General features: G+C 39.0%; 1 protein-coding gene across 1 annotated transcript in view; it reads left to right on the forward strand.

Moving 5' to 3' along the window:
* Positions 1 to 5,341: 5,341 nt before the first annotated feature.
* Positions 5,342 to 26,680, forward strand: part of LOC130921021 (tensin-4-like) — a 29,267-nt gene continuing 7,928 nt past the window's right edge. Inside the window, exons 1-8 of the mRNA XM_057844628.1 lie at positions 5,342 to 5,387; positions 8,829 to 9,102; positions 11,079 to 11,355; positions 17,863 to 18,125; positions 18,207 to 18,302; positions 18,448 to 18,579; positions 20,298 to 20,393; positions 23,736 to 23,813. Coding sequence (XP_057700611.1) covers positions 8,850 to 9,102; positions 11,079 to 11,355; positions 17,863 to 18,125; positions 18,207 to 18,302; positions 18,448 to 18,579; positions 20,298 to 20,393; positions 23,736 to 23,813 — 1,195 coding nt within the window. The 5' untranslated portion in view covers positions 5,342 to 5,387; positions 8,829 to 8,849. The remainder of the gene's footprint in view (positions 5,388 to 8,828; positions 9,103 to 11,078; positions 11,356 to 17,862; positions 18,126 to 18,206; positions 18,303 to 18,447; positions 18,580 to 20,297; positions 20,394 to 23,735; positions 23,814 to 26,680) is intronic.

A 26,680-nucleotide genomic window follows, 5' to 3' on the forward strand; every position in this document is an offset into this window, starting at 1 on the left:
TTATGGACATTAGAGAGCGTTGCGGTGGTTCCAACTATGAGGACTTCTGTTTTGGAGCTGTTAAGTAGGAGGAAGTTGGAGGAGAACCAGGAGTTAATGTCATCTAAGCAGATGGTGAGGGAGGAAGGTGGGAGGGAGGCGGTTGTTTTTGAGGATATGTAGAGCTGGGTGTCATCTGCGTAACAGTGAAAGTGAATGTTGTGTTTGCGGAAGATGGAACCGAAGGGGAGAATGTAGATGATGAAGAGGAGCGGCACGCCAACGGAGACAGGGAGGGAGCTGGATTTATGGGGGCCAAGTTTGACGAATTGTGTGCGGTTAGACAGGTAGCAAGTGAACCAGGAAAGGGGTGTGTGGGTTATACCAATGGAGGAGAGTCGGTCGAGAAGGATTGTATGGGAAATTGTGTCGAAGGCGGCAGTGAGGTCGAGGAGGACGAGAATTAATAATAAACCGGAGTCGGATGCTATGAGGAGGTGGTTTGTAACTCTAAGTAAGGCTGTTTCGGTGCTATGGAGGGGGCGGAAACCGGATTGAAAGTGCTCGTAAATGCCATTGGTAATTAGGTGACTATGGAGTTGGGAAGCAACGGTTTTTTCAAGAATTTTGGAAATGAAAGGTAGGTTGGAGATGGGGCGGAGGTTATTGAAATTGGTGGGATCCAGGTTGGGTTTCTTTAGAATGGGTGTGATGGAAGCAGTTTTGAGGGATGGAGGGACCGTACCGGATGTAAGTGAAGAGTGAATGATAGTAGTGATGAGGGGGGCTATTGAGGGAAGACAAGTTTTGATGAGGGCAGTGGGAAGAGGATCAAGGTGACAGGTAGTGGGTTTGGATTTGGTGATGATGTCAGAGATAGCCGGGATTGAAGGAAGGGTAAATGAGGAGAGGGTGCTAATGAGAGGAACATGATGGGGAACAGGGTCAGTCCCAGAAACTGCAGCTCCGTGGTGAGTCTGGGATTGGTGAATGTCAGTGATTTTCGTGGAGAAGAATGTCAGGATGGCTTCACAAAAATTAGCAGAACATATGTGACGAGGGAGTGGATCGGGGGGCTTAATGAGTTTGGCTAGAAGTGAGTACAGGCTTTTAGAGTTGTGTTGATTAGCTGAAATGAGACTGGAATAGTAAGTTGATTTGGCTGCATTGATTTGGTCCTTGTATAAAGTGAGTTGTGAACAGTACATTTCTTTGTGTATTGATAGTCCAGTTTTCTTGTACAGACGTTCGAGCTGACGGTTTCGTGACTTAAACAGGCGAAGAGCAGGGGTGAACCAGGCCGCGGATTGGGGCGAAGGAAACAGAACGGGTTTTTAGGGAGGCGTGGTAGTTCAGGAGTGAGTGGAGATGGGTATTGTAATGGGATACTAAATCGGCAGGTGAACTGGTCGAGTTTGTGGGAGGAAGGTTGTCAATGTCACAAGAGAGTGCTTGGGTGTTAATGGTCTCGGTCTTGCAAAATGAAATTGATCTGGCGAGGATAATCTTTGAAAAGGGGATCTTGAGAGTGAAAGTAACTAGGGAGTGGTCAGAGTATAGTAATGGGTGGGGCCTACAGTCAGAAGGGGTAGAGCCAGAGCAGCAAACCAAGTCCAAAATATGTCCTTTGTTGTGAGTGGGAAAGTTGATGCATTGTGTTAAACCGAGGCTGTCAAGGCAGGAGATGAAATCTTTTGTGAAGGGATTATTTTGATTGTCAAGATGAATGTTGAAGTCGCCAAGGATGATAATAGTTTGACAGAGGGAAGAAAGATGATGACCAGTTGTGAAAAATCAATTAGAAAATCCTTGTTAGGTTTAGGCGGCCGATATATAGTGGTAATTGTTGTGGGAGAACGACCAGGCAAGAGTGAGGCGGAGTATTCAAGAGAAGTGAGAATGGGGCTACCAGGTACAGGTAGCAACCTCCAGTTATCACGGTAGATGGATGCAATACCGCCACCACGACCAGAGTTGCGTGGTTGACACGTGTAGGTGAATCCAGGTGGAGTAGACTGATTCAGTGGGGTGAAATCCTTTACTCAACATATTATAATATTAATTCTGAAGTATGCGGGATTAACTCCAGAAATCAATATTTATATGATGAACATGACGTGCTTTTGCTGTTAACCAGCTGTTGAGTGTTATTGTATGACTGATTGGAACTGTACTACATTGTTTCGCCACAGGGTGTGCTGTCGTATATTTTATGTTCGGTGTGAAGAAGAAGAAGAAAGTTAAAAGAGGCATTAGAGGCCTGTTCTCAACTCCTCCCTCACTGCATCTTGGCTCTCATGGAGAGCACGTTCGTTCATGTGTTCGAAATAAACGATAGCTGACGTGCAAAGTAGCAAGTGAGCTGTAAAAATAGCAAGCTTAGTGGCATGAAAACCGCGGGAGAGCTAAGTGAAGCTAACGAACAGCTAAGCGGAGCTAAGCGATGCTAAATGAAGCTAAGCGACTGATACTCTGTCCGTCGTCATGGAACAGTCCATTGTAGTGCGTGTGTGTGTGTGTGTGTGTGTGGGGTGGGGGGATAATATAAATGCAGAATTCAAATGGCTTTCTTTTTTGTTTTGTTATTTGTTTGTTTGGTATGCTGACATAATTATACATGACGAATAGTTGGGGGTGCTGCTGGCTCCGGTGGCCCAAGCCATTGCTCGTTGGGGCAAGGGCAGCTGGTTGGGGGCCCCCTACTGGTTGTGGGCCTAAGGCGATCGTCTACTTCGTCTGACTAGGAGATCCGCCTATTCATGTAGGCGAGAGAAGTTCCAAGCACAAGCAGCGCTGTAATGGTTTTTAATTGAACTGACTTCAGTGATTGCGATGTGGCCAAACCACATTAATGTATGGCCCAGATCAGGGCTGTGTAGAAAGAGAGTTGCATCACTCTCTCATCTCGCCGCGGGTAGTCAGGTGGTTCATGTAGGCGTGAGAAGTTCCAAGCACAAGCAACGCTGTAATGGTTTTTAACTGAACTGACATCAGTGATTGCGATATTTATCGGAAAATGGATAAAATCCTGTATCTAAGAACTTGTTTGATCATGTCAGTGCATTATAACATCTTTTTAAATGCTACTTTGACATGTGGTAAGTGGTAAGGCAACACATTAAAATTATGTAAACTGTTAAGAAACTTTTCCATGTTGTTGAGAGAAAGTTTTATGTTTGTGTTAGCATTAGCACGGGAAATCGACTTTTGCATTCAAATGCAACATGATTTAGGTTTTTCTTTTTTCACAACTAGAATACAGTTTTCCAGAAAATGTCTAGATTTCCTTGATTCGCCTACCTGTGGTAATATATAAAAAATAACACCATTTAAAACATTTTAAGTTCTAAGTGGTAGTTCCTAGTTTGTTTCGTCGCATTGACATATGAAAACACTTTTGTTTCCCTAAAAGTTTGGGTTGTGATCATGACTTTGAAATTCTATTTTCCACTTTTCTTTACTGCTGTACTTTGTAATGCTTTTGTATATACAGTATATGTATATATGTGTGTGTATATTTTCCTCTTTATTTTATAGACTTAGTTTAAGCTGAAACACAAAGAAATGACAACAAATATTTCATGCATAACTAGGATGTAAAATCTGAAATTTTGAATATAGCCTCTAATTTTAAGCAAAAACAAACCTGGACCATTTTAGAGGCATTTTTCATTTAGTTTGGAGCCAAGCAACACAAATAAAATGATTACAAGACAGGAACAAAATTGTATTATTTTCTGTAACATGGTGTAATGTAAAACGATGACAACTCAATACCCTTTGATAAAGAAAACCATATTTTTTATTGAACAATAGGTGACATTTTTCATTGTTTACACCTAACATTTTATAAATCAGCAGGCTGTGATGGTTGGTTGAGCAGTGCCGAACAATGGAGGGGTGTGGCGTCGTGCTTGGTCGGTTTTGGGGGACTCTTGTCGAGTTCCTCTAGTTTTCTTTCGGTTAGATAACAATGCCAAAGGAGATGGACCGCTTGGATGTGGATTTTCAGCTCATCAACATTGAACAACAAATGTTGAGGTGCAGGCAACGCAGAAGACGGTTGTGTGGTCTGTCTGACTATTGATGCCGCACAGAGACTGGCAGTCACGTTAGGAAGCCAGCAAGCTGTGTTGTCCAGCGTTTTGTCAGATTTCTTTGCCGTGTCCTACAATCAGCCAGTGGGAAGCCATGGCAGATTTCTGGCGACTATGGAACTTCCCAAACTGCTTTGGAAGCCTTGATGGTAAACACGTTATCATAAAAGCACCAAGGCACTCTCAATCAGTGATGATGTATTAAGTGTGTGAACTGTCTGTTATTGAAAATTAAACATCAATACAACCCTTTTGACAACAAACCTGTGCTTTATTCTTCATATACTTAAAGTGTAAAATATAAATAAGTCACAGACTCACAGCCAACATATGTACACAATACTGATAACGTGGACCAACCAAAATACGAGATATGTGATAAAAAGCTGGCAGTTTTCGGGCGGCTGGGTCACCGCTTTGTGTGGCCATTCACTTCCGAACACGCACATATTTGTCTCGGAGGTTCTTCCATTTTTTAAAAAGTATTTACTGACCTCCAGCTCCGTATTTTCAGCAGTCTCCTTCCACGAATTGCTTGCCATTTGGAAATCTTTATAATGCCTTGATGAAACATTGTACAGGTGGTCGTACTTGGAGACCTCTTCGACGATCCTTATCATTTCTTTTTGACTGCCTATTCTATGATAAATTAGCAAATGTTTTGATCTTGCTGTGTGAACGGTGTCCTTACTTGTTAGTCTTTTGGTGCCTTTTTTGTCAACATTTATTTTGACCTCGTTAACCTGGTAACCCATTTCATAGTCCTGATATCACAACCCAATATCGTTTCAATATCAAGCAATGCTGCATCATTCTATTTGATTTTTTATCTTCTGTATTCATTTATTTTTATTCTTTTTTTTCCCCTCCTCTGTCTTGTTTCTCCTCAGCAACTAAGGAAAAGTGCCAAATCACGCTGCCTAAAATGCCCATTCCTAAATTGTAGTTTAGTTCATTAATTTTTTCCATTTGAAATGAATAAATATGAAAAAAAAAACATTAAATAGCAAGACATAAAGATACACACATAAAAAACAAAAAAAAAAAACAATTAGCAGTATATTAGTACAGCAACTGTCACATTTTAAGCTATACTCTATTGTCTGTTATTCATGCAAGTGTAGACATTCACACCCCTAGAATGACATCATTTCTTTATAGCTACAGGGTGGTAATTTAGAGTTGCTGATAGGCTTTCATGGAAAAGGGTTGGGATTTTACAATAAAAGCATGAAGCACATGTAGAGCCAAGTAAACCACCTTGGACAAAATACAAGTTTTCTGCTTTAGCGTCACGAGGAAAAAAATAAGGTAAGCTCACATTAGGTTTTGATTGTCAGTACTAAAATATTTTTTGAAATTGATAACTTAGTTTATCGCTTAAGATTACATGGGGGGCAGGGATCAATAATGATTCCTGAATGTATGTGAATTTGAATAATTTTATCGTTTTGTATGCCACTTGTTCTTTTTATGATTATAAAGTGAGGTTTGAGCTGTTCATATGAGTTGTCATACAGTGCGGATTATGTTCTTTTTAAAAGGCAAGGTATACAAGGGATTTACTCCGTTATGACCTGGTCATGCAAACATTTTGTGGAAAAACACTGTGTGGTCATGGCAACTAGCAGTGTATGCCCAGTGACTCACTAAGAGGCACTCCTTGAAATGGTGAGCGAGAAATATCATGAGTTAGGCTGATGATTCCATATAGTATTACACACCTTTCCTCTTCGTGTATATTCACACTGATAAGCTCCCTATTTACTCATTCTTACTCAATTGTGCCTTGTGGCAACGCATGCCTGTACTCATACTACAGCAGAACCTTTCAGGTTAGACAAATTGTCTATAAATTGAGAAAGTTTTGCTTGCCTGTGTGGTCATCATGTGAGCGGGAAAACCTCTGAGAGTTCACTGAAATGTGGCAACATTTCTGTTGATGACTATACAGTACATTAAGAAGGGGCTTCAGAGGAGAATAACACTGAGGAATCCACAGGGGTGAAAGTGGCTAGAACTGCTTGCCGGAACTCCCTGACATAAAGGTTGCGACAGAGCCAGTTTTTGTGTGTGTTTGTTTGCGTTTTAAGTCTGGGGTCAAACCTCCTAAAACCAGAAACTGCAAAGAAAACTGCTTTGGCAGTTATACTTATAACACACAATAAAACACAACAGGTTTAGCTCATGCATTAGGATACGGCAGTACACTTACTGTGAGATGACATACATGAGAAACTGATTTTCATTCAAAATGGTATTTTTTCGATGATGTGCAAAATATCAGTTAAGAAAAACACCATGCAGTAACCCCAACCTCCATCTCCCCATTTTTATTTTCCCTCATTTCCTCACATCTAAATACAAAACCTCAATTTTAACTACTTAAGAATATACAGGATCTACATTAAAACTGAAGATAATATAAACATTGACTTATATATTATTGTTAAAAAAAAAAAAAAAAAGAAAATATATTTTTAGAGATAGCGCAAACACTGACTGTTTTATATTATAAGGAAATAAATAAGTAGCCTAACAGAGGTCAATGAACAAAAATAAGTCCAAAGTGCATAGTAATTATATTGCCAAATAAATCACTTTTGAGACAAGCATTTCTAGAGCCGTAATTTTTTTTTTTTTTTTAAAACCTTATTGTGTTCAGTCTCACTTTAGTTATATTTGTTTTACCACGAAAACTGCATGTAATGCTTGATATATCATTTATGATCCAAATTAGAGAACATACAAATTAATTTTTAAAAAAATGTTGATTTAAAAATTTTTTTTAAAATTATGTTTAAGAACCACACAAAGCTTTCGATTTTTAAAAAATTGGCTTTTCTGTTTCTGTCAACATGGAAGATGTTCTGAACCTCATCAGAGCAAAAAAAAAAAAAAAAAAAAAAAAAAAAAAAATATATATATATATATATATATATATATATATATATATATATATATAAAATAAACCTTTTCAACTCTTTCCTTTCTTTTAAAGATCTGATCAGTTTTGCCTTTGCATTGCACTTTTTATCACATTAATTCAACAAGCTTGTTCTTTATTTAGTTTCTTTGTTGTTGTCCCAGAAACCATGTGCATTTGAACCAATCAGAGCTAACTATCCCTACTGATCACATGTCAGTATGTCAGCCAATTGAACAGACAACTGGAGCCTAGGCAGGGTGGTTCGCTGCGCACCTGAGCACATCGACACGAGTCGACTGTCTCGTCAGACTCAGATTCACATGCTGGGAGAACTCCGTGAAATAAATAAATCATAAATATTGGTGGAAACTGATGACGCAACACAAGCACTTTATTAGGCTTGTTGTTAACACTTTTGTATGCAAATCTGACGTTAGCAGATTGTTTTCTTCTTGGAGATGTGTGTGTGGCAGCCAGGCAATTTTTTTTTAACATGGAGGTTCGACCGTTGTCGTCATGTTTTCGGGATCAAAGCATTGTTCCGCCCCTGGGTTTGCTTCGCCAATTTAGGGCCTTGATAGCTTGCCTTCATCAATGAAAAAAAAAAAAAAAATCACAAGTACCTCAATATATTTTTTACCGAAAGTAGAAGCGCTCTGTTTCAAAAGGACAATGATCCAAAACATAGACACAAATGAACAACAAAATTGCATCAGAATAACGAGTAACAGTACGTGTTCTTAAGTGACAGGATGGCTTAGTCAAAGTACGACAAACCCACTTGTGACACCGTGGCATGATCTCTAAATAGCTATTTGTACCAGATAGACCATAGGTAGATAGACAGACCACCACAAAAATCATCGTTCATGACTTTTGTCTGATCTGTAATTACATGAAAGATTTAAATGTGGAAAATCCACAGCTTCACTTACTTTTTTCTCTCTGCATTGTGAAGGAAAAAAAGTCAATTTTTTTCTTTTTACAGGTTCTTTTATTCTCTTAACGAACATGAGATGACGACACACAATTCAGGAACAAAAAGAAAACAATAATCAACTATGATATATACATTTATAAAGGAAGGATAATAAAAACGCTTGTTAGCCAAGACCTTACACCGGGACATCTCGAGCAGAAGTGCCTCGACCTTCGAAATCATACCGTTTATATTTGCCGCAACAAACAGTGGAAAAACCCAGGCGGCACCCTAGTGCTGGCCAATACCTAGACAAAACGATGGAAGAAAACTTTCATGTGTGTATATATTTTAATAAATAGTTTTTAAGCACTTGAAATGTAATAATCAATAGTTTTAAAAATGTTACTGTCCCACCAAAGGATTTTTAAACAAGAATAAAGTATAAAAAATGTTGTCTTTATTAAATGCTTCATTAAGTAAGTCCACTCAAATCCGAATTGAAGCGCGAAGTAGTGAGGGATCACTGTATGTTCAAATTGAATAAATTGAAATATACTGTCATGTGAATGTTGAATTTAAACATGAACGAATACAACCGTTTATTTATTTATTCATAACTGTTTTTTTTTTAATTCATGACAATTATTATTAGACGACAAATTTATGCAGTGTCAAACAATTCCAAATAGCTCACACTTTTCAGTCCCAGTGTAAATAATACATTTTCATTCTTTCAATGTCATTCAAGAGAACTTTAAAATGTTAATTGAAAATGACTGTCTTTAAACAGCTTTTATGGTACATAGAACAGATGAATGATGCTAATGGAATACATGCATTCATGCATGTAAGTGTAACTAATCTCTGTCTTTTGTATCTTTGTCTTTGGTTTGGCCAAAAGATTGAGAGCACTCCTTCTAACATGATGCCTATCGCTGGAGGCATGTCCCATATGATACCCACTCATGTTCTGAGAGTCGGTCAAACTATACACCTGGACCCGGATCAGGAGGTAGTCACTCACTGCTCGCAAGCTAGTGAGCCCAACAGTCGCCATGATGAAGTGGATTTTAACATTTCCCTGGAAAACCTCAACCAGCTCATGCTGGAACTGGATCCAACCTTTGAACCAATTCAAGTCAACAAAAACCATCCGTGCATCAGTCCAGCAGGAGGTACACACACATGACGCACAATTAAATCTTGATCAGAGCGATAAAGCAAAGGGTAAAGTAACACTCAAGAAATAGTCACATGTACATGGCATTCAAAATAAAACAGTGAGATAAAAAAAAAGGCTCATGGCCAACAGATATTGGTCAAATCATCAGGCTTACCAATTTTTCCATTTTTAGCTATTTGAAAATGTACCCACCCTTTAGTTTTCCCTTTTTGTCAGAGGCTAATTGCACTAATTCTGTTGTTCTGGGACTGCTGCCCAGATGATGAACCACACCCTCAACCTCTCAGGCTACTGATACACAAAAAAAGAAACCTAATAGCGGTTTAAAGTTGCCTTCACTTCATGTCTTTGCCTTTAGTACTTTACATACAATGGAAATAGATCATTTTATCTCATATTTTTTTAGAGCCGTTGCCAGGTTTTGTTGGCTTGCAGCAAATTATGAAAATTTCATTGAATATGAGCCCCACACGAAGCTTGAGCTCAGCCTCCACCCTGTTCCACTTTTCAGTTTCACCACTAGATGGAGCTAATCACTTAAACAATAACAACATAACATAAGCAATACAGCATACATTTGACAAACAGCTACAATTGCAAGCCTATGACTTAAATGGGGACTATTGCCTATTCATCAGGCGTATGGTGTCATTCAAAAGCATAACATTTGTGAAAGCAATATATCTCATCTACGACTTAATAAAAACTTGTCTTTGCATCATATCCAGGGGCGTCACTAGACCTAATACAATACCGGGGCACTGGTTGGCGAGCAAAACAATTTTTTTTAGCGCTTATCTGTCATAAAAAGTCAGAAATAGTGCTTTAAACTCAATAATATCAAACCAAAATACATGTTTCTGTAATAAACGTGATGTTGTTTTTTTTCCCTCAGCCATCAGTATTCAAAATAAAAATTGAGACATCCCTTTTTGATAGTCAATTCACCTCTGCTCATGCTTATCAACTTCCATCTCTCCTTCACTTCTTCCTGCACTCTGCTGTTCTAGTTTGTCTGGACAGAAATGTGGATTATCACTGTAACTGTTATGCAATTAATCAGTTTTTCTCAACTGGTGGGTTGTGACCTAAAAGTGATTTACAGTGCTGGCCAAAAATATTAGAACCCCTGCAATTCAGTCAGATAATGCTCAATTTCTCCCTGAAGATGATTGCATTTACAAATGCTTTGGTATCTTCATTTATTTTCCTTGCAATGACAAAACACAAAAGAGATTTTGAAGTGGAGGGCTGGCAGCGAATGAACATTCAAACCCTCCCAGTTCAAATGGATTGGACGTCTACTCGTGATAAACTCATTTAAAGAGTTTTAATTTACTGATTAAGAGCCACATTATTGGACACCTATCCTCCTCATTTCCAGTGAAATGGTGATAAAATAAAAATAGAAACAATTACTGTAAAATTTAAAAATGTGAACTTAGTGTGTTCTTAAGGTACCCAGCAACCGTCACAAATAATTCTGCACGTCATTGCCACGTAACTATAGCTGCAGATGTTATTGGTGTGGCTCTCTCTCTGACCGCACTGTTTTATTTCACTGATTGAATGAACTGAACCCATAGTTCCCATCAACACAGAAAAGCAGACAGACCTGAGGTGAACAAAAACAAGTTGGAACTACACTCAGATGTTGTGAAACTGAAGCAGAACTGCGCACATTAAAACATCCCACTGAAAGGATTAGCCTGTGTTGTGCAGGGCAAGTGCCTGCATGAGAATTTTTACCAGACGTTTGTGTATGGGTGCACTTGCCAATCCCTTTTCATCAATAAAAAACCAAAGAATTTTCACCAGACGTTTGTGCATGTGTGCACTAGCCAAGCCCTTTTAGTCAATACTAAACCAAGGCACATAACAAGTCAGCATTCAGAATTTGTTAGTTTCACATTTATTTTTGCCTGCTTTAACCGTTTTGACAGAATTATTTTCCCTGCTCTCTTCCAGAAGGATACTGCTCCACATCCACTGCGTCCCAAAGTATTCCGATCCCCAGGCCAAGCAGCATAAGTTTCAGCCCCTCAGGCACACTGGTCTTTTCTGACTCTGGCTCCTCTTCCCGGCCTCCGCTGCCATGTGGACATGCATCCAAACCAAATCCCTCAATAAGACAAGATCTATCCTGTTCCCAAGGCTCCATACGCTTATCTTACCCAAATAGGAACAGCGCTGCTTCGCTACTCTCTACATCAACATGTTCAGATACCAGCTACATCCTTGGGAGGTAAAATTTACTTACTTATTCACTTCCTCGCTGAAGGATGAGTACAAATTAATGACTGCTTTCAAACAGAACTGCATCATGCTGAAAGCTGTGTTTTGACTGTACAAGTGCATTTGATGTTTACAGTCATTGAGATATTTATTTATTTATCTTCTGAACCGCTTGTCCTCATGAGGGTCGTTGGGGTGCTGGAGCCATCCCAGCTAACAACAGGCAGGAGGCAGGGTACACCCTAGACTGCTGGTTGCCAGCCATGCTTATCCTGTTCAGGTTTACAGGAAATAAACATACTGCATTGAAACTTAAAATGGGTCGATTTGAACCAAGAAATAAGAGGAGGGTTAAAAATGAAAATTAGTTATTAACCCTTTCAGAGATTGTGGTCACTACAGTGGACAACTATCCAATAGTTGAAGCCATGGTCGCCGGCCGATGAATGCAAGCATGTCCTTCTTCACTGGCCGACTGCAAGCATTGTCACCCACAAAATACAAGCCACCTCCATACTGAAATGTGTGCCATGATCCCAGTATTTCGCATAATATAAAACACATAGCTTACTCACTTCCTTGTCCGTCCAATGGTCCCTTGATTGTCGGACTTGTTTTGCCCATTCTTCGCAGAAAACGGGATCTTTTGGAAACCCAAAAAGGCTCATACCACTCTCCCAGGTGTAGCGACAAAACCCTGCAACGCATTGGGCTGGCATGATGTGAAAAATAAAGAAATTAATCCACAAAATCATCTGAATCCGCAGTCCGTCTCCATACAGTAGTATGGCTGTATAATGAAGATGATCTCATTCTATGACGTCACATCTGCCTTCTTCCTTAACCCCAGACTCTGGCCGGAAGTCACTCATTTTCATAGCGCGGGATTCAAAAAGTTGGATATATATACAGTGGGGCAAATAAGTATTTAGTCAACCACCAATTGTGCAAGTTCTCCTACTTGAAAAGATTAGAGAGGCCTGTAATTGTCAACATGGGTAAACCTCAAACATGAGAGACAGATTGTGGAAAAAAACCCAGAAAATCACATTGTTTGATTTTTAAAGAATTTATTCTCAAATTAGAGTGGAAAATAATTATTTGGTCACCTATAAACAAGCAAGATTTCTGCCTGTCTTCTAACGAGGTCTAACGAGGCTCCACTCGTTACCTGTATTAATGGCATCTGTTTTAAGTCATTATCGGTATAATTATATAGTCACACTCTAAACTCCACTATGACCAAGACCAAAGAGCTGTCGGACACCAGAGACAAAATTGTAGCCCTGCACCAGGCTGGGAAGACTGAATCTGCAATAGGTAAAACGCTTGGTGTAAAGAAATCAACTGTGGGAGCAATTATTAAAAAATGGAAGACATACAAGACACTGCCAGACGTGTCCCCCTGCTGAAGAAAGTACACGTCCAGGCCCGTCTGCGGTTCGCTAGAGAGCATTTGGATGATCCAGAAGAGGACTGGGAGAATGTGTTATGGTCAGATGAAACCAAAATAGAACTTTTTGTTAGAAACACAGGTTCTCGTGTTTGGAGGAGAAAGAATACTGAATTACATCCGAAGAACAGCATACCCACTGTGAAGCATGGGGGTGGAAACATCATGCTTTGGGGCTGTTTTTCTGCAAAGGGACCAGGACGACTGATCTTTGTAAAGGAAACAATAAATAGGGCCATGTAACGAGAGATTTTGAGTGAAAATCTCCTTCCATCAGCAAGGGCATTGAAGATGAGATGTGGCTGGGTCTTTCAGCATGACAATAATCCCATACACACAGCCAGGGCAACAACAGATTGGCTTCATAAGAAGCATTTCAAGGTCCTGGAGTGGCCTAGCCAGTCTCCAGATCTCAACCCCACAGAAAATCTGTGGAGGGAGCTGAAAGTCAGTGTTGCCCAACGACAGCCCCAAAACGTCACTGTTCTAGAGGAGATCTGCATGGAGGAATGGGCCAAAATACCAGCAACAGTGTGTGAGAAGATTGTGAAGAGTTACAGAAAACGTTTGGCCTCCGTTATTGCCAACAAAGGGTACATAACAAAGCATTGAGATGAACTTTTGGTATTGACCAAATACTTATTTTCCACTATGATTTGCAAATAAATTCTTTAAAAATCAAACAATGTGATTTTCTATTTTTTTTCTGCACATTCTGTCTCTCATAGTTGAGGTTTACCCATTTTGACAATTTCAGCCCTCTCTAATATTTTCAAGTGGGAGAACTTGCACAATTAGTGGTTTGACTAAATACTTATTTGCCCCACTGTATATCGATCCCTTCCAGACAGATCCAAGCGGTCCATTTTATTCAGGAACATAAAATACCACGTGTAATATGAAATAAACATGCTTTCTTGTGTCATACGCACTTTAAGACCTTTAACCCTTTATAGAGCAAGTGGCTATTTTTGGTAATTTAACTAGTGATCGACCGAAATGGGTTTTTCAGGACCGATACCGATTATTAAGAGTAAGAGGGAAGAGTAAAAAATTGAATAATGCAAACACTGAACTTCATTGAAATGCCAAAATCATGTTTGTGGAATCACACAGATAGAAAATAATAGCTCCAGAAGTCCCTGAATTTCCTAGGCACAGAAACATCTCAGCATAAAGTTGAATAAAAGGTAAAATAACTAGGTCTCTGAGTTTTTTCCACAGAAAAGAAAGCCCTGATGACCTCGTCTAAGTATCCTTGAGCAAGATACTAAACCCCACGTTGCTCCTGGTGATGAGAATATAGTGTGAAGCGCTTTTAGGGTCTTTAAAAGGTGGAAAGGGGCAATACAAGAGTAACTCCATTTACAATGACCATTTAACCAATCAGATGACGGGTTGAATTCGAGGGCAGGAGACTGCAGGCAGAAGACAGAGGCGCGGCTGTTTCTGAGCCAAAATAATCCAGTTTCAAATTGATTTTTTTCATATCGGCCGATCGGATTAAAAACAGGGTGATACCGATATACAGTGATCCCTCGCTACTTCGCGCTTCAAACTTGGCGCCTTCAGTCCATCGCGGATTTTTTTTTCATTTATAAAATAAAATAAAATAAAATAAAATAAAATAAAATAAAATAAATAAAGCTGAGCTGTCCCTAGCCGATCACGTATTCTCACTCTCCCTCCCTTTCCCTACTCTTTGATCGTCAGGCAGTGCACTGGAGTTGGTTATTAAAGTTAACGAAGATTGACAGATGTTTGGGTTTGAGCTTGCCAGAGACAAGAACTTCAAAGCGTCGCATGCGTCAATCATCGTTTCACTTGTTAAACAGTTGCTGTGGCAACCCATTGTGTGTAAGGACTCACTCAATGAAGCATTTTATCAAGTCAAGAATTTTGCTACTATTTTATTCTTGTTTGAAAATAATTCGGTGGGACAGTAACATGTTTAAAACTTATCATAATTATTACAATTGAACTGCTTAAAAAACATTTATTAAAATATATATGGCGGAAAACATTCAGGTGACTTGAAGTTCCTCTCTGAGACCCCCAATTTGGCCAAATTTCAAAATTGTCCTATATGCATGTGTGATACATAATTGGAAAGCTTAAAATCTCAATTTCCTGGGGGAAGAAAAGTTTTGAGCAGGAGGGCATTTAAAAAAAAAAAAAAACAAATTAAACAGCATAACTCTAACTGGAGGTGAGAGCACGTGCGAGCATAAATAAAGACGCCATGATTTTAACTAGTGTTGCACCGATACCATTTTTTGGCCCCGATACCGATACCTGGCTGTGCAGTATCGGCCGATACCGATACCATACCGATACCACACCGATACCACCCCGTTTATATATATATATTTATGTATATATATATATATATATATATATATATATATATATATATATATATATATATATATATATATATATATATATATATATATATGTATTGTCCCCCAAAGAGCTACATAATTGGATGTGAAATCATTGCTATCAAGTCTTTGTCAGGCTGTTGCTTACCTTTGCAAAATAGGAAAAAGACTAGTACAAAGTATAATACTAGCCCAACAGTAAGAAAGTAAAAATAAGTTCATAATAATAAACTCTGAATGAACTGAGTAAACTTTTTTTTAAAACTCTCAAAGGCCAAACAGTGCAACTTTCATGAAATTATTGTCGCATTCTGCTGCTGGTTAGATTGTGTTTTGTTGCTGGGCTGTTAGTGGGGGCGTTCCTGACGTCGCACCTGAATCCAATGCGGGCTCATCAACGCAGCATTTAAGCACGGGTGAGCTCAGAGAAGGCTCAAGAAGATTTGCTTTGCTGATCGCCATTTGACATCTCGCACTATAGTCTCGCTACATTTGCTTGTTACGCCCCTGCATTGGGGTTTTTTTCTGTTAGTGTGCTGCACTTGTTTGTAACCTCTACCCTGTGCAGGTATTTGAGTGTTTTTATTTTGGCTTTTTGGCTCGCTGCCTATCGTCCTAGTTAACCTTCGAGTTTGTAGTATTGAGCTCCATCGACCTGCTGTCACGGACTCCTTTTGTTATTTTTACAATCCCGCGATCGCGTGTAATTTTTTGTTTGCAATTAAACCCTTGTACGTATCCCCCGCTTGTTGTCCGCGTCGAGGTCCAACCTTGTTTCCGCATTTGCGGACGCTAACAATTATAAGTAATAATAATTGACCACAGCATCCCGTCTCTCTATTAGCCTCCTTTTTCTAAAAGGTGGCAACCCTACTTTGGAAACAGGTCCCAAATTACTGCGGCATTTCTTTCAGTAAAAGACAATAAAAGTAAAGTAGACGAAGTAAACTGAGCAGAGATTGTTGCTCCGGTCGTCCTTCCTCTGGAGAGCAGTCCTGCTCTTGCAGGCTCAAACTCGTTGTGTTCGTTCATGTTTCGTCTTCAAATGTTTTATCAGGTTCGAGGTATTGAAACTGGCCGATTTACTCCACATCTCGAAACTTTCAGGCTGCAAATCTTGCATGCAGCCATTGATTTTAATTGACGGGATTTCTATTTTGAAATATTCCCCGACCGGCGCCATGTTGGCGGCGCCGACATAGCGGCCTTGTCATTGGTCAGGAGTGGCTATTGGCCCGTTCTCATTGGTCTGGAGCAGGCCAATAGCGATAGCTGCTTGGTGTTCACGTGTCATCACACTACACAAAGTGTAGTGAGCACCAGGAGAAAAAAAAAGGCTGCGGTCAAATGTTATAATAATGGACCGGTAAATGGTATCGGCGCAGTCTGTGTTGGTACTCGCCGATACCGATACCACCATTTTGGGCCGGATCGGCGCCCCCTGCCGATACTAGTATCGGTATCGGTGCATCTTTAATTTTAACCAGATATTATCGCGTACTTACCTTGTTTAGATGCAAAAACTCCATTTAGCATCTATCACTGAGTGTCAAGACACAGCTGTGAGTGACCACAGCTGGATTTTTGGGGGATTTTATGAGTGAAACATGGCAATATAACTAGGGTCGCGATGCAGAAATCGCTGACATCGAGGATTTTCTTTTTCATATATTTACTCTTTTAAAAATGTTTTCAATTTTTCTTTGTTTGGATCGATTATTTATCATCTAAGATATCGGAGAAAATGTGACAGTAACAAAAAAAATGCAAATAAGCAATAGTTATGAAGTAGATACTCGTGACTTTTTTACAGACGCTAATTTTATCATTGTGACGTAATTTGTTCAAAATATGCAAGTGAAAAATTTTCTAAAGTCGCTTTTTTTTTAAACGACATAACAGACATCAATTCATGATTCTAAGCTAAAAGTGACTGACATTTCGAATAATAAATATAATTACTTCCCTTCTTTTTATGGCTGGGTTGAAACAAAAGCGGTTGCGGCACGTCTGTAAACGGGGGTTTCCAGGGTAAGAGGGACAAATTCAAAATAGTTTGGGGGCTTAATGCGCCATGAGTCTGCTATGGCAGCCTATATTGTTCTATCAAACACAACAGTTCTTTTGGTTTAAAATACAGCGGTTTATTTTAAAGAGGGGTCCAAGAGCGGAAACTGTTTTTTCAGTCTTGTCTGTTTTCCGCCATATGTATGTATATGTATGTATATATACTGTATATATATACTTTTTAATATTTTTATATTTTTTTCATTATACTTTGGGGAAAAAAAGCAACAACGTATTATATGTATCTCTTTCCAATGCTAAATCTGAATAAATACATTGAACACAATGTGTGTGTGTGTGTGTGTGGGGGGGTGGGTCGCTACTTCACATTTTTTACTTATCGCGGCAGGTTCTTGTCCCCATTAACCGTGAAAAACGAGGGATCACTGTAAGTCAAATTTCCAAATATCGGCACCGATGATCAGTCTATTTATAAAAAAAAAACAAAAAAACCCCCCAAAAAACCCAACCATCATTAGCATTATTACTTTTAAGAAAATGCATACTGTACATCAGGTAGCCCCCGATGAGTAGAACAAAATCAGCTTACTAGTCACATCATGCTCCGCGGATCTACACTGATCAGAACATTATTTTTTTTTTCTCTGCGCAGCACTCTGTCTTTGGCCAGCGAAGATGCAGATGGTCTTGGGTCATTCCTCCCTCTCAGCGATGGGTGCAGGATGAAGTACCAAGATGGGTCAGAAAAGCAGGGACAGGAGATGCCAACCGAACACTCCATGAGCAGTCCTGAGCAGTCACTTTCTGGTTCTTTCACTGATATTCCGATGTTGCTGATCAATGGCTTACCACATCGCGACAATAAAAAATCCCCGACTTCTGAAGACAAAGTAGCACCAAAACTGTTTCATCACAGTGAGTCTCAAATATTTCTGTGGTGTTTGCATTGGTGATTCTTTTAAATAACTGATTCCATTTAATCAATGTCAATTTTAGGTTCTGAAGCCCATTTAAGTGGGAGTCATTCATCAATGAAATTCGTTATGGACTCTTCAAAATTTTGGTTTCGGCCACATATAAGCAGAGCAGAAGGTGAGAGTTAAAGCTGGTATAAGGCAGGGCTGTGATTTCTCATAGCGAGTGATGTGGAATCCAAACACAAAAAAGTATTTTCGAAATTAACAACAATATTCTTATCAATCAACAATATTCATGTTATATGACTGATCCTTCCCAGCTGAAGCATTTGTGAAGGACAAGGAGCCTGGAACATTTGTGGTGAGAGACAGTACCACATACAGAGGAAGTTTTGGTCTTGCCATGAAGATTGACCAAACAGTAACCAGTTCTACCACATCTGCTGATATGGGTAAGTTTGATTTGAGCCCTTATGAAAGGGTGTAGGTTTGGTCTCAACATTGGTAGGGATGATATAACAGCATAATCTGCATGTAGAGACTTTTAGCTGGTGATTGGATGTTAATAAGACCAAACAGATTGGGTGAACGGGAGTCAGGGATACATTACTCATGAATATAAACCTAATTAACTAAATGGCTAAATGATCAATGAAAAATAAATATGTATTGACTTATACTAACTTTCATATGTATTGGTTCAGGTGATACACGGTTCGATTCAAATCTTTGTTTTCAAAAAACAGTTTGAAAACTTCTGGAAAATTTAAATAACAGTATTTAACATAGAAGTATATTAACCTACACAATAAATACAAACTTGTTAATAATCTGTTAAAAATCCAGACAATGCAAAAAATAAACATTTGTCTTAACAGCTAAACATATGTCTGTCTAAATAAAGAAATTAAATATAACTTAAAAAACTTCTTTGTCAGGGAATGACAAAAATAAATAAAAATGGAGCCTTCCTTCAGGTAAAACATTATTGCTTTTGTCCACAAGCACAGCCAAACTCAACAAAGAAATGAAAGCTCCTTTGGGCGGCTTTAAGACCACATGAATAAAGTAAAAACAACAATTTATTTTCACTACTTTCATTTCTCACACTTTAATTAACATTAACAGTAGAAAACACATACAGGAGGACACTTCTCTCAAAGCAGCGCGAGTTTTGCAGGTTAGCCAATTCACACAGTTTAATGTTATGCTAACTCTGATGCAGGTAGGACTGTCAGTAGAAAAAATTTGTAGTGTTTCCCCCACCTCCACAACATTGACGTCTTTTTACATTACTTACAGTGGCTGCTGCTGCCCGAAAAAAAATAAAATAAAAAAAATTGTAATATCCCTCCTCTTCGAAGTGGGTGGAGAAGGTGACATGTTGTCGACATTAATCTGTCGGGGCTGTGTGAGTGCATGTGTGGGTGTGTGTTGCGTTTGTGGGGGAGGGTCAAGTCATCCGTTAATCAAACTCTGATGCAGGTCGGACTTTCAGTAGCAAAATCAGTAATGTGTTCCCCATCTCCACAACATTGACGTCTGTTTACGTTACTTACAGTGGCTGCTGCTGGATGAAAAAAACATCCTGTTCAAAGAGGGTTGAGGAGGCGGCATGTTGTCGACATATTGTATTTCTGTCAGGACTGTGAGTGTGTGTTGGGGTGTGTGTGGGGGAGGGGTCAAGTCATCAACCAATCAAACGTGCTTTTGAGGAAAAGAAATGGACTCGCATATTCAGCAAGTGAAAAGGTGTAAATGTAGGTCTGAACAGAATAAAAATAATTCACTTAATAATGGTACGGTCAATATATGGGAAGACAATCTAAATTACCTATATAACTGAAATCATTATATAATGCAAATAAGGTTGCTCAAAAGTTGGTGGAGACAATTTGAGCATCTTGAAAAGTTGGTACTGTTATGTCCCTAATGTCCTTATGCGTTGATAATGTAAGTATCAACACAAAAATATCTTGACAAAAAATTATGGGCCTTATGGTGCGGAAAATATGGTAATTGAATGTTCTTGTCCTTGTCATGTTTATCTCCCATCCTAAGGAAATGCTTTAAGCTTCCAATTAGATTAAATTTTGTTTGGCTTGCTGAAAGTAAGCCCGGTCTTCTTTTTCCTGATATTTACACATTTTGGGGTTTGCTTCTCAAACAGGAGGCGAGAGCAGCTCTCAGTTTGTCAAACACTTCCTAATCGAATCAACAGCAAAGGGTGTCCGCCTTAAAGGCTCTTCTCAGGAACCGTACTTCGGTAAGCTCAACAATACTTTGCTTGGTTGTTATGTAATCTTGTATTTGAGAAAGTTTGAAAACTCGAAAGTTTTCATGACACAATATGTTTTCCCTTTGGCATGTGAATGGAATTCTGCTTTTATTCAAAGGAAGACTTAATCATATGTGACAACACATATAGTGAGTATAATTATCAATGTTCATCCAGATCCAAACGTCAAAACCTGAAAGGTGTGAGGCACTGCATGATTTAATCGTTTCTCGAGAAAATAATTTGTCCTAGAAAAGCTGAACAACAGGTTCAGATTTACAAGCCACAATTAATATGGTCATAACATTGGACTCTTTCGTTTTCGTTTTCAATGCCCTCTGTGGCAAAACAAAAACATGCTGAAGTAATGCAACTTTATTGCGTGACGCCACGTAAGGATGACAGAGTAGCATACACACAAAATCCTCCCAAAACAACGTGAAGTGTTTGGATTGTCCATTCACTTATGTATTCATTTCTGAAGTTTTTCCGCATAGTAAACATAGGTGAGATGGAACCAAATCCAGCTGCCTTTAGACTAGTGGCAGGATACAACCTGAACTGGTTGCCAGCCAATCACAAAGCAGATGAATTAAACAACAACAAAATAAAACATTAACACTCACATTATTTCAAACAAATAAATAAATTACACATTTTGATCTGTTGGATCGATCCCAAATGCATAGTCAGAGCTAAATACAGTATTTTACAGTAATTGAATATTTCAAATCTGTCCACTTTACATCAGTATTTCTCAAATAGTGGGGCACGCCCCCGGGGATGCCGGGGGTGGCGCATTTGACCTTGGGGAACATACTTTTTTGCCGTAGTTGAATAAAGTGTAATTGCTCATCCACTCAGTGGGTGGCAGTGGCGCTCTCATTTTAAGAGTGTGCGCAGTGTTTTTAACCAAACAAGAGCACACAGCAGAGAGCACCGGAGATATGAAAAGCTACGACAAGAAAATACAACAAAGCGTATGTAGTGTTTGGCTTTTGGCTTTGAAATAAAGACTTTTTTTTACTATGTCTCAAAATGTTTTTAGAGTGCCAAATCAGACGTCACTTAGGCTAGGTTCATACCGCAGTTCTTAATGCACGAATCCGATTTTTTCGTGTTTTTCCCGTTTGAGTGAGGCATTAACTTGATGGTCTGAACGTGACAAGTCACGTAGAAGTGGACCATTTCAAATCCAATCTGGGTCACTTTCTTATGTGGTTTAAATCCAATCTGGGTCACATTTTTCCAGAATGTTGTGATGGTCTGAACTGTCAAGTCTCCCAAATCGGAATTCATGCAGCAATTACGTCAGAAAAGTGCGATAGAGACAGGGGGCTACGGTAGTGGTGCAGTGGTGTGCGTTAGCGCCGAGCTTGCCTTGAACACGGCTTTTGGGGAAGGGTCGTGCTTCCTTTTTGGTCCTGTGTTCAATGAATGCATGTTTCTTTCTTTTTTTTTTAAAATAAAATAAAAAAATACATTTTTAAAAAAATATATAAATAAAATAGGTTGAGGATAGCTCGGTTTTCTCTCTGCTCCATATGAGCAATATTTCAAGATTGCTTACATGGCCGAGAGTCGGGACAAACTGTCCGTATGTGTGTGAGTCATGCACGGACAATGCATGCATGCTATGGATCCATATAAATTTTGAATATAAGACCAAACGGGGGTTACCGTATTTTTCGGACTATAAGTCGCATCTGAGTATAAGTCGGACCAGCAATAAAATGCCTAACGAAGAGGAAAAAAACATATAAATCGCACAGGAGTATAAGTCACATTTTGGGGGGAAATTTACTTGATAAAATCCAGTACATAGAACAGACATATCATCTTGAAAGGCATTTCAAAATAAAAATACAATAGAGAACAACATGCTGAATAAGTGTACAGTATGATAATGTTACATGATGCATGAACAACGAAATGCGAACGTGGCCGGTATGTTAACGTAACATAGCTATTAAGAGTTATTCAGATAACTATAGCATAAAGAACATGCTAATAAGTTTACTAAACCATCAGTGTCACTCCAAAACACCAAAATAACATGTGAAAGGATATAATAATGTGTTAATAATTTCACACATAAGTCGCTCCAGAGTATAAGCCAAACTAGGAAAAAAACTGCAATTTATAGTCCGAAAAATACGGAATTTTATGTCTGTTACTTGTGTCCTCTTTTGGAAATCAAAATATGATCACCTTTGAATGACGTTGAGCCAGCATGTGTGGTCATTTGTTTTGATGCTCCTGCGTATGCGGGTCAGTTTCTTCAGCGCATCTCGGACTACGAATTAGTGCGCATGCGTGAGAGACAGATATGCGGTATGAACCTAGCCTTAGAGACATTAGACCCCAATCACATTAATAGGCCGCTGATTTAAAAAAAAATTTTCAGTGAGAAAATTCCAACAATCGTCTCGCTTTGGCAGTGTTACGTCAGTATACCAGCGAGCACTGTTAGCATCATATAAGCTGGCAAGCCAAGTTGCTCAGTGTAAAATAACTCCACACCATCGCAAAGGAGCTGATACTGCCTGCAGCGAAAAGAAAACCTGTCCCACTGTCCAATGACACGGTCGTTTTTGTTCTATTATTATTATATATATATATATATATTTTTTTTTTTTTTCGGTCAAATTGTTTTGGCATATTGTCCTCATGAGTTAATTGTTGCTAATCAATTTGAATTTATTATGATTGATTGATGTTATCAAATTTTATTTTTCAGTATCAAATGGTCAAATAATGTACCTTGAGTCCATTTTTACAAATTCAAATTCAAGCAAATTGATGCACTTTAAGTCTTTTCTGTTACAAACAAATTGGTGTTACAAACAAATTGGTGTTAATAACGCTATACTTTATAGTAAGTTGATCTATATTACATTTTAGTTGTATTGAGTTAATTTTGTCTACACTTATAGAATAGTCAAATTTTTCTTTTGTCCCAAACTATAGTTATACTCTCTGATGAAGGTGGAAGTGTTCGCTAGTGTTTGCCAAAAATTGTCAAGTAATTAAACCACCTATAACTATTGGCTGGGATAAAAGAAAAATTTCGATTAATATATTACATTTTTTTCTTTAATATTAAATAAGACACAATTTTATGCAGTGGTGTACTTATTTATACTACTAATAATTTTATAGACAAAAGATACTATTTACAGTGGCGGCAGAGAGTTGGGGGGGTGACAAAATAATTGCGAAGCACTGCATTACATGAACATATCATATTAATTTTTTCAGATCTTGTCTGGTTGGTGTATTTCCTGTCATTCATGATATCTGGGAAATATAATATTGTCATCTTTACAGGAAGCCTTTCTGCGTTGGTGTTCCAGCACACTATTTCCCCTTTTGCTTTACCCTGCAAATTACTGCTCCACTCACAAGGTAAGGTGTGTGTTTAGTGTGTATGCATGTCCATGCTTGTGTGTGTCAATGAATAAAAGGAGATATTTTCTGAGGTGGAGTTGAGTGGGTACATGTTCTCATACTGTGCACTGCAGAGTTGACAAAATAGAAACACAACACTTTTGTTTTTGTTTGGTGAACTGGACTCAAAGATCTAAGGGGCTGTTTGCATGGTGACGCGCCGAGAATACAACACATTTCATGCTTGGTTGGTCTCCGTTCGAACTGTGTCGCAATTCCGCGTGAAAACGATGTAATATTCATGCCAGGCCCTAGGAGGCAGTGTACTTTTATAAGTCGACAGCTAATAAAGCACTTCCTTGACAACAACCTCCTCAACATACCCGCCTACTCGAAATAATGGCGTCCAAGTGAATATTTAAATTTTAAAAAATTATAAAAAACAGTAAATTAAAGCCGATGTTCAGCCATGGTTGCTGTTTTGAATGTTTACTACTAGCGACTGCGCATGCCCAAAGTGACGTGTGCGAGTGCTGACGTCATCGGAGCGAGAACGTTACATTCATATGGTTACGGAGCAATCCCAGCTATCGTTGAATCATTCCGCTTTGGAGGCTGGAATCGAAGGTTTGCGTCGCCGCCTTCCGCTTTCGCCATCACCGTGTAAAGATGAGGCCATTCCGCAACACAATCAATGCGTCCTGGTGTCGTAGCATCACCATTTAAATGGCCCCTAAGTCTTCCTCTACATACACGATAAGCAGTTTCCTTCAAACGTTGTTTACAAATCTGTCCAAATTTGTGTTAGTGAGCATTTCTCCTTTGTGAGATGATCTATCCCAACTGGCCATCAATAAAATGAAAGTGCTTCAGTTACGACGAGGAACTGCAGTCAGGTCGAGACCTCGGTGAGGACAACAAGCATACAGATGAGCTGCGCTGTGACAGTTTTTGATAGTTTGCGCAGAAAATCTTTGGTCATGCAAACCGATTGTTGCAGCAGCTGTCCGAGCGGCTGGTCTCAGACGATCTTGATGGAGAACATTTAGGGTGTGGCTGTTCTAGGCTTGTGTGGTTACACTTAGTCTGAGGTTGTGAGGCTGGTTAGACTACTGCCAAATTGTCTGAAAGCTTTTTGGAGACGAATTATGTTAGAGAAATCAACATTAGGTTCAAGGCATAGGCGGAGTTTGACTTTTGGGATGGGGGGGGGCACAAAATGTTGATGAACGACCCGAAACGCAGTTTCAGCAATAAAATTAACTTCCTAGAATAATATAATAATAAATTAAGATAAGTGTTTTTTTGTTTCCCATGATTTTGGAGGGGAATTCTAAATCAGGCTGCTTAGGATAGCTATACTCGTCATCCATTGAATATGCTACGCCCGCCGGTGTCAACAGGTGTACTGTCAAATTTTGCACTCCATCAGAAATTGCAACTTTGTGTTATAAATGCCCGCAAATACAGCGGTTACAAAGTAAACATTACAAGCTTTCTTTCAATAAAGGAATATTTACTTATGTTTGATCATGGACTGACATGTACAAAAGTTGTCAGACACATTCTGCCATGTTAGCTGTACACGACAACTGCACGTCGCTCTATCCCTGTTTATGTCTTCGCCGTGTAGTTAAGCATCAATTTACGCCATATTCGTGTGGAACATGTATGTTTACGATGTTACTTGTTATTTAGCACCTGTGGATCACATTGAGAATCCAATTGAAGGTGAAAGAGGGCTTATTCACCGTCACAACAGCTGCGGGAGCAAAATATTATAAGGGTGCAAAATTTGTTGTACAATTAGCGTCTTTAGTGGGGCAAATTGAAATTCCGCTCACCATTTTGGCGGTGCTCTCTGGCTTTTCATGGTCCAAATTTTCAATCCTTGGTTCTTGCTCAGTAGTTGTTGTCGCTTTTGAAAGCTTAGGTTTGAAAAAAATTATGTAGGCTATATCCATCTTGCCTCTTCATTCCTCAGGTGGTTTTAGCTAAGGAAAGCAAATGACCGTCTAAGGTGCTAGATTTGTTAATTTTTGGGTTTCTTGTATAAGACAACTTACTGAAAGGTTTGACTGACAGATCTTTAGTTAGAGGACAGAAGAGAGTCATCATCAACATTAACTGCCCACTGGCGGGCTGTTTATCAGCTGTCTCGAGCTTGCTGCGTATCTCTGACCTCAGTGTGCTGTGACGAGCAGACATTACTTATCGAACATACAGATATGATTTGCTCTTATCGTTACAATCGTCACATGATCTGTTTGAAAAATAATTTCGACCAGTTATAATTTTTATTTTGTTCATTTCATTCATTTTTGCTGTTTGTTTTATTGCTTTACAACTTTTATAGACAATATTTTACTGAAAAATTCTTAATTTTAAAATCATATATAGGAAAGTCACTTACATGCAATGACACTGTTCTGTCACCAAGGGGGGCCTGGCCCCCCGCAAAATCCGCTTATGGTTCAAGGGCAACAGCTTCAGTAGGCATTCCTGCAGTCACTGTGTCTATTGGTCGCTTGCTCAAAACCTGCGACATCTGTAATAAAACTGCACATTTCAGAGTGGCTTTGTTCTGGCCATCCTAAGGCATGCAAAGATTCTATGATTCTATGAATTTCAATGCACTGCAGAGACCCAACTATTTGTAGAAAAGTAATGAAAACGTATCTTTTTCCAGAACGTCTCATTTATTTGGGGTTCCACAAGGTTCTATTTTGAGGCCTCTATTTTTCTTCCCCCCATCCCCCAACTAATGTGTAATGAAAGATTCTTTGCTTTAAAAATTAGATGGTCAGAATCTCTACAACATGAATAACAATAACAAAAGTATTTTATTTCAGTAGTCCTAAGCGCTTTATTGTACTGTATCTCTA

Source organism: Corythoichthys intestinalis, chromosome 8, assembly GCF_030265065.1.
Source record: "Corythoichthys intestinalis isolate RoL2023-P3 chromosome 8, ASM3026506v1, whole genome shotgun sequence".
In the NCBI taxonomy this organism is placed as follows: Eukaryota; Metazoa; Chordata; class Actinopteri; order Syngnathiformes; family Syngnathidae; genus Corythoichthys; species Corythoichthys intestinalis.